Below are 10,880 nucleotides of genomic sequence, written 5' to 3'. Positions count from 1 at the left end.
TGCCCAAATATCAGCTGAATGAATTAGCTCAAACAACCTGAAACAGCTGTCTCTATTTGCTGTTTTAAAGTTCAGAAGCACTTTTTTAAAAAGACTTAACAGGATTCTCTTCTATCCCCAGGGCCTTGCACTATTCTCAGTTTCCTAACTTTCAACCCTGGCTAACTCCTCCTATCTGACTTTTCTATTCCTGCTCCTGGACTACTGAACACTACTAAAGAAAATAATGAATCCTCCTGACTTCATCCACTATAAGCTCATGACGCAAAATTTCAGTTGGTTATTCACTGCTGTTCTATTATCCTTCTATGTGACTCTTATGGACTCCCTATCATATTTCCCAGAGAGATTGTAACAAATCTTTTCCTTTCAATGTCAACCTTGTTCATGAAGTTTCTACTGGGTTCATTAATATGTTGTTGATAGAGCTGCTAACAGTGTTGAAAGCAATCTAGAACTATGCTTAAACAGTGAGGTGGAGGAAGAGGGGAGCAGCTGATCACCCTCTCTGTCTAAGGTTATATAATACACATGTTCAAAGGAACCATAACATTTGATTTTGGCTTCATTGTCCGTCCTAGTATTAAAGCCTTGAGGTCTCTAACCTGTGACTAAGATTGGCCTCATTCAGCATCCCATAGTCTGCTGTATTGATTAGTTGATGTACTGGATAGTTTTCCCCCTCTTTTTTTTTTATTTGTTGTAAGGGATAGCTTTCTGAGTGGATGAGGGGAACAGATTGAGAAATGAAGGTGATATAAAAATAAAATATGTGAATAAAAATTTTAAACTAAACAGACTTAACAGGTTTCTCCCCTGGGAAAGCCCCAATTCTCCCTTAGCATGCTTAACTACTAAAAAAGCAAGAGAAAAACTTATTGGATCAGCTAAAAGAAGGTGACTTTTGAAAATCTGAGATGCCACATAAACAACCATTTAAGTGCATATGTGCCAGACACCATGCTAATTGCGTAGAGCACATGTATGACATGAGCCTAAAATGCTGGGAGTCTTAAAAATAAGAAGTCAGAACACATGAATTTGAGAATTTATTAGCAACAGGAAAATTGCAGCATGAAGTGATACAATCTCATTATAGTCTCTATCTCACCTCTTGATCACTCTTGTGAGAGTCCAAGAGAAAATTATATCTACTGGCAACCTCCTTTGCTTAAATCATATTTAATATATTGATCCTTGAGGTGGCTAACATGAACAAACAAAATTAACAAGATTAGATTCTCTTTCTACCAGATTAGAAATTCTAATCCAGTTCATAGATTAGTACTCCTGTCATTCAGAATCGGCTCTGCCACGGTCCAGCTTGGTTCTTAAATGTCTTCAGGGATTTGGCCGTCACAGGAGCAATTTCTAGAAGGAAAAAAAGACAATTACACAAAATGCTAACGTTCTCAATCTGGAAACAATCCTAGAGGCCATTTATTGCTTTTAACTAATATCTCAAATGACTAGGTATACATAATAAAATACCATACTTTCCCCCCATCAGTTCCTTCAGACAAACAAAAGCAGAAGGGGAATGGAAAGTAAGCTGAATTTGAAATCAGAGGATCTAGGTTCGAATCCTGACTCCACACCTGTGTGCCTTGGGTATGTTATTTCTCTTCTCTAGGCCTTAATTTCCTCATCTCCAGAATAAGAGAGGTTTGGGTTCGATTAGGTTATCTTCTAAACTTCTTTCCAGCTCTAAATCTATTATGCTAAACCAATTTCCTCATTCTGTGATGCATGATGATTATATTTTTCCCTTACCCAACTAAAGGCAAATTTGAACATTGTTAATGAAGGGTTGAAATGTTCTGCATGCACTGAAAGACAGTAAGAGTCATGCCCCACAGTTCCCAGGTGTGGGGGAAGCCAAGTGTGGCTTAGCTCTCATTGACACTGTCTCCAAGGGTGTGCTTGTCAAAAAGATATTTTGCCATGCCAGGTTGGTTACGTGATTCATGTGTTCCGACTTCTTATTTTTAAGGCTCCCAATGTTTTAGGCTCATGTCATACGTGTGCTCTGCACACTTAGCATGGTATCTAGCACGTATGCACTCAAATGGTTGTTTGATTATATGATGTCTCAGACTTTCAAAAGCCACCTTCTTTTAGCTGATTCAATATGCTTTTCCCTTGCTTATTTAGTAATTAATCATGCTAGGGGAGAATTAGGGCTTTCCCAGGGGAGAAACCTGTTAAGTCTGTTTAGTTTAAAAATTTTATTCACATATTTTATTTTTATATCACCTTCATTTCTCAATCTGTTCCCCTCATCCACTCAGAAAGCTACCTCTTATAACAAAGGAAAAAAAAAAGAGGGAGTAAATTAGTTCAATAAAACTACCCAATACATAAACATAATCAGTTGATTGATGGATTTTAACTGTTCATCCACATTTCTCACATCTGGAAGCCTTTACACTAACTTGAACCATTTTTTTAAACTGGACCCATGATTTCAATGACATGCAGATCACAGGGTGAGGAAACTCTAGCAGTACAGATCAGCCCTATAACTGCTGTAGTCTTAATGAATTATAGGTGGTACTAAGTGTTTAAGGGGCTTGATTAGGGTGATAAAGTCAGTATGTGCCAGACACAGGACTTGAATTCAGGTCTTCCTGGTTCTGAAAACAGCTGTCTATCCATTGTGCAATACTCTCTCTAAATCTGAACCATAATATCTGAAAAATGTGAGGATGGGGGAGGACGACCTTAGTTGAGGCAGACTTACTTTTCACCCTTTTTGCATCTTGCTGTGATTCCCCAGACGCACTGGTATTTGCTGCTGCCACACTATCACTTTCTGAATCATTTCTCTCTTCATTTGCAAGCTTTCTTTTGCTGAAGAGAAAAAAATAGATTAACTCAGTTTCCCTCCTCATAGAGAGACAGGGGCAGGATGTGGTCAGAGATAAGAATACACTTAAATCATGATTTCTCAAGTCAATTAGACAATTAAATATCCAGGAATTAGCCCACCTTTCGTTCATTACTCCCCTGATCACCACAGTCAGAGTAATCAGAGCAGAAAGTATCTGTACAGGTCTGAAGACCAAAGCTAACAGCAGGTGCTTCAGCACAGCACAGCCTAAAGGTGTGTTCCCCAGAAATTTAGGAATACAGTGACCTCTAGTGGACATCCTAGTCAATAGGCAGAATTCATCAGCAAGGACAGTATTACCTAATTACTGGTTTCAAATGGGAAAGATTAGGTCAAACCTCTCCAAGGTCCAGAGATGTAGGGGTGTGTGTGTGTATGTGTGTGTGTGTGTGTGTGTGTGTGTGTGTGTGTGTGTGTGTGTGTACCTGTAGGAGATGGAGAAGGTGAGGAAGAAAATGCTATGAAAATGAATAAAACTATTTTTTCTCTTTTCCATTTTATTTTTATTTCTGATAAATTTAGAGTTGGAAGGGAACTCAGAGGCCATCATATCCAAACTCCTTATTTTACAGACGAGAAACTGAGGCCCAAGGAGGTTAAATGACTCACCTAGTAGTAGGCAGATGTAGGATTTGAGCTCATGTCCTCTAACACTAGAGCTGACTCTTTCTACTATACCACACTACTTGCTTTCCAAATATACCCCTCCATCTTCCCCTACCAATGAACTAGCTGGCCTGGAGGGACCACATTTTGCAGTATAGTTGAATTTACAGTTCCACCAATAGTGCATTAGTGTGCCTGTCTTCCCAATAGTGTTTTCATAGCATGAAAGTGATAAATGTTGGAAGAATGTATGTCATCTTTGCTAATCTAATGAATGTAAGTTGACATCTCAAGTTATTTTAACTCGCATTTCTCTTCTTATTAGTAATTTAGAACTGATCATCATTTCCCCATAAAACCGGCAATATTCGAAACATCAAAGAGAAAAAAGTAGGCTGAAACAGTGGAAAGAGCAGTAAGGATAGAGACATAGATAGTATTCCTAGTTTGGCCATGGAATGACTTTGGGCAAATTATTCACTTTTCCAGACCTCAGTTTTCTCCTTCATAAGCTTGATATTAGATAAAGTTGTAGAGTGCTTTATAAATTATAAATTACTATCCATCAGAAAATCCATTAAGCATACTATACCCAGAGAAAGTAGGGTGCTAAGTACTGGAAGAGGAGGTATAAAACTGAGATGAGACCCCAGTGGTCTCATGGAAAAATGAACTCTTTTTACACTCTCCCCTCCCACCCCAGTTAGACTAGTGTACTCCTGATACTCACCTGAGTTTGTTAAGAGGAATTGTAGATGAACCGCATCTCTCTGGATGACCTCTGAGTTCTCTAGGAGGTTTTGCCACACCCTGAACGTAGGCCATTTCGACCAGATGCCCTAAATAAGAAGGAACCAGGAGGAGTGTAAGTCTTAACATATAATGCAGCTGGTGTAGGTTTAGTGCCCAAGGATTTTCGGGTTTTTTTTTTCTCTGACTTACAGAAATGTAAACAGTAATTTTGCTAGCCTAAAAAAGAGCTAAAGTCTTTTGTAAATTTAATCACCAAATATAAACATTTCAATATGCAAAAATAAGAAAGGATTATTTAAGACATATGGACTTGGCAGAGTTACAATAAACAAACACGCACACAGACACATCAATGTAAAATGTAATAAGGTAGGAACAGTCTGCTAAAGAATCAAACCCAGTCTAATTTCTGGGCATTAAGATTTCCAAACAAAATATGATTACTAAAAATGAACAGCAAGTGAAGACCAAAGACCTGACCCTAATTCACTCTTCAAGAAAAAGGGAGGGAGGAGCTTTCCAGAAAATTTACTGACATGGAGAGTTCTGGCTTTAGAGTCAGAAGACCTAGGTTCAAATGCTGCCTCTGACACCTACTACTACTTGTATGACCTTGTATAAGTCTCTTAACCTTTCTGGGTCTCAGTTTCCTCATCTGTGAAACGAAGGAGTTGGATTAGATGGGCTCTGAGGGCCCTTTTAGCTCATATTTGTGGATTCGTTTTTCTGTTCAATTGTTTCAGAATAATTTTTGTTTATTATTGGCAGTGGGAAAGTTATTTTTGATAGCACCTGTCTGGATTAGTCACTAGCTATATAACCTTGGGGAAGTCATTGGACTTCTCTGAATCTCATTTTCTTCACTTTAAAAATGGGAATTGTAGGTTTTGTGAAAAATGGGAATTGTAGATCTAGAAGAAGGGACCCTTGAGGCCAGTTAGTTTAACTGCCTCATTTCACAGAAAGGGAATCAGATCTTGAGAGGTTAAGGGAATTTCCCAAGATCCCACAAGTAAATAGTGGAGACAAGATTTAAATCTGTGTACTCAAGCTCCCAGTCCAACACACTGTAGGCCCATCTAACAGTGTTGTTGTGAGATTGAAGGAAGGTAATATATATGTGAAGAATTTTATAAACTTTGAATCATATATTAATTATCACTGCCACTTTTTTGGATATGCAACAATCCTAGGAACAAATAAAAATCTCATACTGAATCCACTAAGTGCTTTGGAAAAGTTTTCTCACAGTACCCATTCCAAAAAAAAAGTTTAATTTAAAAATAAACTAAAAATAAGTTTTAATTAAATAATACATTAGTCGTTTGTGGCTACAATTACATGTAACAAGTAGGTTTTGCAGGGGGTAGAGATGGAGAGTTAGAGATGAGGATAGTGATAAGTGATGCCCAAAAAATGAAGAAAAAGAAAAACATTAAAGAATCATTTAAGAATACACAGAAGTGAGCATGAGAAAGTTCATAAGGGAAATATTGTGACTGCCACATTAGATTTGAAACATATTTTAAAAATGAGTTGTATAGAATGGAGATTCATGGTTTCATCTTCTTCAATTCTACATATGAGAAAATGTTCACATTGGTTGATGTTTATCATGTTTATATTAATAAAAAGAAAAATTCCAAAAGAAGAAAACAAGTAAAACAAAAAAAAAGTTAACTACCTTTGGGTTTTTCAGACTGCGACAAAATGATGTTCTTTGTGAGGGTCTTCAATTTTTGCTCTCTCTGATCAAAAAGCCTAAAGTACATTTCACGCCATGATTCATCATCCTGGCGCTGCTCGTTTTTAAATTCTCTCTGGCAATGTCTCTTCCACAAATGATCAGCCAGTTTGATAAAGGTCTTAGAAGAGGTGAAAACCAAAAGGATTCCATTAATGACTCGACCTTCCCCAGCCTTCTGAGATATCATTTCTTTTTTTAATAATTTTTTTTACCAATTATATGTACAGATAATTTTTAATATTCTTTTTTTTTAAATTTTGAGTTCCAAATTTTCTCCTTCCCTCCCTCTCCTTCCACCTCCCTGAGATGGCAAGCAATTTGATATAGGTTATACATGTGCAATTATGTAAAACATTTCCATATTAGCTGAGACATTATTTCAATGAATGACCCCACATAATATACTAGGAAGGGTTTATTGGACTTGGATTCAGGAAGACCTGGATTAAAATCCTGCCTCAGACACTTACTAGCTCTGTGACCCTATGCAAGTCATTTAATCTCTCTTAGCCTCAGTTTCCTTATGTGTAAAATGAGAGCATTGGGCTCCGTAGCCTCTAAGGCCCCTTCCAGCTTTAAATCTATGATGGTGCAATCCTCAAGATGCCAAGTTTTGACTTTTGCAGCAACGTCATAAGTTACTAAATCACTTCTGTATAACGGTATCCATTAAGTGGACCTGGGTTTGAATCCTTGCTTTGCTTCAGAATAATACCTTCTGGCACTAAAATCCTTATGATTCTGTAATTAACCAAACCATAGCACATTCTAAGCTGTATGTCCTGTTATACAAGATTAGAGAGGATTGATTATAGAAGCCAATATGCAGTTAGCTTTAGAAAAAGACCCTAAAGATATTTTTGCTTTATAAATAAATTGGTTTTAAATGTAAGATTTTATTTAGATCTGTTATAATATGATTATAAATCTGTAGGTGCTTATTAATATCCCTACTTTATCCCTACACCTGTGAAAGATAGGACAGTGGAAAGAGAGAGCAGACCTAAGCACCAGAGGACTTGCATGCCACTTCTGACATCTACTAGCTGGGTGACTCTGGGAAAATCACTTAACCCCTTAGGGCCCCAGGAAACATTCCAAGACTTTCTCAGTTATAGGGAAAGTACCAGCCACCATTGATAAAGGAAGTTCCACATAGGGAGCTCCTTACACCAATGAATTCACAGGTCCAGTCCCTATCCCTGGCAAAGTGTCTTTCAGAGTATGGGCTTAATAAATGTTGGACATACAGAATTGAGGCACGATGAAAGATTAAATTATTTTCATGCTCCACATAGGAAATAGTCTTGATATTTTTGTAGTCAAAAGCCTGAGCTTTATGTCATAATGGACACGCAAAAGCATTCCACAGAGGTAGCTAGGTGGCACCATGGTTAGAGCGCTGGACCTGGAATCAAGAAGACCTGAGTTCAAATCCTGCCTTAGACGCTTACTAGCTGTGTAACCCTGGACAAGTCACTTAACCTCTGCTTGCCTCAGTTTCCACATCTATAAAATACAGATAATAATAGCACCTACCTTCCAAAGTTGTGAAGATAAAATTAAATAAAATTTGTAAATGCTCTGCCAACTGTAAAGTGCTATATAAATAGAGCTTTTATTATTATTTTTGGATTATCAATAATAATGACAGCTTCAGTCTGCCTTAAGTTCCTTATCTGTAAAATCGGGATAGAATCGCACCTACCTCGCAGGTTTGATGTGAGAATAAAATGAGATTATACTTATAAAACACTTGGCAAATCTAAAAACATTATATATAAATGCTAGCAAGTGTTTTATGGCTGTTCTTGTTACTTCTTCTTCTTGTGTTCGCTTGTGTCCAGCTCTTTGTAACCCTGTAGACTATACAGTCCGTGGAGTTTTCTTGGCAAAGATACTGGAGTGATTTGTCATTTCCTTCTCCAGAGGACTAAGTTAAACAGAGGTTAAGTGACTTGCCCAGGGTCACACAGCTAATAATTGTCTGAGGCTGGATTTGAACTCAGGTCTTTCTGACTCCAGGTCCAGTGCTTTATATCCACTGCACCATCTAGCTCCCCCATTACGGTCACTACTCATCACTTAAGGGGGATAGTTCTAATAAAAATCATTGTAATAGAAATATTTGGCTCTCAGGATAGACTGATCAGAGCAAAATAAGGTCAGGTAGAGCCATAGAACCACGCCTCGAGCTTTATTCACACTACTCTGCTAGCTCACATTTGTACAGCATTTTTGCAAACCTTAATTTTTTTTGGGGGGGGGTGAGGCAATTGGTGTTAAGTGACTTGCCCAGGGTCACAAAGCTAGTAAGTGTCAAGTGTCTGGTCTGAGACCGGATTTGAACTCAGGTCCTCCTGACCCAGGGCCGGTGCTCTATCCATTGCGCCACCTAGCTGCCCCAACAACAGATCTGTGGGTAGCTCAAGCACTGTCGTTCCTCAATTTTCCAGATATGGAAATAGAGTCTCAGAGGGTAGAATGGAAAGAGTGTTGGATCTGGAGTGTGAAGACCTGGATTTGAATCCAGGGTCAGCAACTTACTCTCTGTGTAACCTTGGGGAAATCACCATACCTTGCTGGGCCTCAGTTGCTCTTCTATAATAGTGGCCTCCAGAGTGGGAGTCACGGCACTCGACCAGTTAGAGTTGGAAGATGGGTCATATCCCATTCTCCTGAGATAGCCAATAATTTATTTTATCTTTGTGATGCAATGAAGAGCAATTGCTCTGGAGTTGGAGGACCTGCGTTCAAATCCTTCCTCTCACGCTTATTACCTACATGATCTTGGGTGAGTTTCCTCATCTGTAAAAAGAGGGCACTGAAAAGACTGAACAACAGCACATATATCCATCTTAGGGCATCTCAGTGGCTAGAGAGGCATGGACCTGGAGTGAAAAGACTCATCCTCCTGAGTTCAAATCCAACCTTAGACATTTACTAGCTATGTGGCCCTGGGAAAGTCACTTAACTGTGTGCCTCAGTTTCCTCATCTGTAAAATTAGCTGGAAAAGAAAATGGCAAACCACTCCACTATCTTTGCCAAGAAAACCTTAAATGGGGTCTCAGAGAGTCAGATGTGACTGAAACAACCGAACAACAATAACAAAACAACAACAAAAAGAAGACATTGGACCAGATGACCTCTGACACCCCTTCCAACTCCATGGAAGCTGTGGCAGCTTCCAACTCTAGACCTGTGATTTCATTCCTTTTCTTTTTTGTGTATGTTTTTATAATTTACATAATAATAACAATAACTAACATTTACATGTTGCTTTACATTTTGCGAGTGTGTGAATGTATGTGTGTGTGTGTGTGTGTGTGTGTGTAAAATGGGAATACCCAGTATATATTCTTTCATTTGATGCCACCCTGTGAGGTAGGGTATTCCCATTTTACGGACAAGGAAACTGATGCTGACAAAGTTTAAGCACTCGTGGTCACATCACTAATAAGTGGCTGAGACAGGATTCAAACTCAGGACTTCTTAACTTCCAGTACAACTCTCTCTTCACTGTAAGTACACTAGTACACATATGTAATTTAAAAACATACACACACACACACACACACATATATATATATATACATATAAAATATATTAGGGAAAGCTAAAAAATTTTTACTGATAGGGCTATGTGATCAAAAAAATTTGGAGACATCTTATTAGCAAATGAGGGGATCAAATTAGACGTCCCTCCTCAGGGCCCTTCCAATTCTCTATGATCCTTTGACTCTAACCCAAGTCTTCTGACTCCAAGTCCGTGCTTGACTCTACCACACTGCTACCTAGATGGGCAATGGGTTAGTACCTAGGTGAATGATGGAGTTCAGCAAAATCCAAATTGGGCTTTGTTCTACTCTAAATTGTATGAATTTGGGTGATACAAAAGAACAGAAAGCTATTTAGCGCCGCCCAGTTCCCCAGTGAAATATCTCCCAGTGTATCAAGACTTCAATAAGATGGTTTGGGAGTGTATAGGAAAACATTTAGAAAAACCACAGGGAAGCTGAAACCCCACCACTTCTTCATTCCAGGAAAACCCAAGTTCTAGTTTTCAGAAGGAAAAATAAGATTGTTGTTGTTTTGTTGTGTCCCTCTCCCCTCGCCACCCCACCCTCCCCCCAGCCAACTGGTTCCGTCAAAACAGTCATTAGAAAGTCAAGCCACGCATTGCAGGTGGTGTTTACCGGATTATAATCCTCTATTCTTGACAATTGTTTGGGGGTACAGCATTCCAGCACTGGTTCGAGGACGTCAAAGGGGACGCCACCAACTTCATGGATCACTGTCAAACAACACAGAAGACTTCAGATTCTTTGAATATTCTTCACTAACAGTCATTGTTCTACTCAATTCAGATAAGCTTTCTCTGAGGGGTACATATGAAACAGACTGTGCTCTACAGACACAGGACTTGGTGGACTGACTGGTGGATGGGCAGCTACATAATAAGAAACAGGAAAATATACTTACCATCGATATTGTTTTGAAGTACATGGATACACCGTTTGTATAAAGAAAGCATCTGTGGAAGAGAAGTCATTTTAGATCCTGAAATAATGTACATTTTCAAATTCAGTCTCCAGCCAGTGAATTGGCCAGCATCACTGCCTGGGCAGTGCTGATCTTCCGCTGCTGGTGTTAAACACAATTATGCCCTCCCTTCGATATTGTCCCTACTGGAGCTGCTAGGTGGCACAGTGGAGGGAGTAGAGTCAAGAAGACCTGAGTTCAAATAGCTGTGTGTCCCTGGGCAAGTCACTTAACCTTTGTTTGCCTCAGTTTCCTCAACTGTAAAATGAGGATAACTGCACCTACCTTGAAGAGTCATTGTGAGGGTAAAAATGAGAAGATATTTGTAAAATGCTTGG

General features: G+C 38.9%; 1 protein-coding gene across 1 annotated transcript in view; it reads right to left on the bottom strand.

Moving 5' to 3' along the window:
- Positions 1-1,297: 1,297 nt before the first annotated feature.
- The window catches only part of LOC114036377 (elongin-A-like), a 58,509-nt gene continuing 48,926 nt past the window's right edge, over positions 1,298-10,880 (bottom strand). Inside the window, exons 2-7 of the mRNA XM_027852871.1 lie at positions 10,483-10,534; positions 10,197-10,294; positions 5,937-6,117; positions 4,230-4,338; positions 2,744-2,853; positions 1,298-1,371 (exon numbers count right to left, since the gene is read on the bottom strand). Of these exons, the coding sequence (XP_027708672.1) occupies positions 1,298-1,371; positions 2,744-2,853; positions 4,230-4,338; positions 5,937-6,117; positions 10,197-10,294; positions 10,483-10,534 (624 nt within the window). The remainder of the gene's footprint in view (positions 1,372-2,743; positions 2,854-4,229; positions 4,339-5,936; positions 6,118-10,196; positions 10,295-10,482; positions 10,535-10,880) is intronic.

Source organism: Vombatus ursinus, unplaced genomic scaffold (assembly GCF_900497805.2).
Source record: "Vombatus ursinus unplaced genomic scaffold, bare-nosed wombat genome assembly UNPS02009835.1, whole genome shotgun sequence".
NCBI lineage: Eukaryota > Metazoa > Chordata > Mammalia > Diprotodontia > Vombatidae > Vombatus > Vombatus ursinus.
This window is presented reverse-complemented; position numbering and strand designations above follow the sequence as displayed.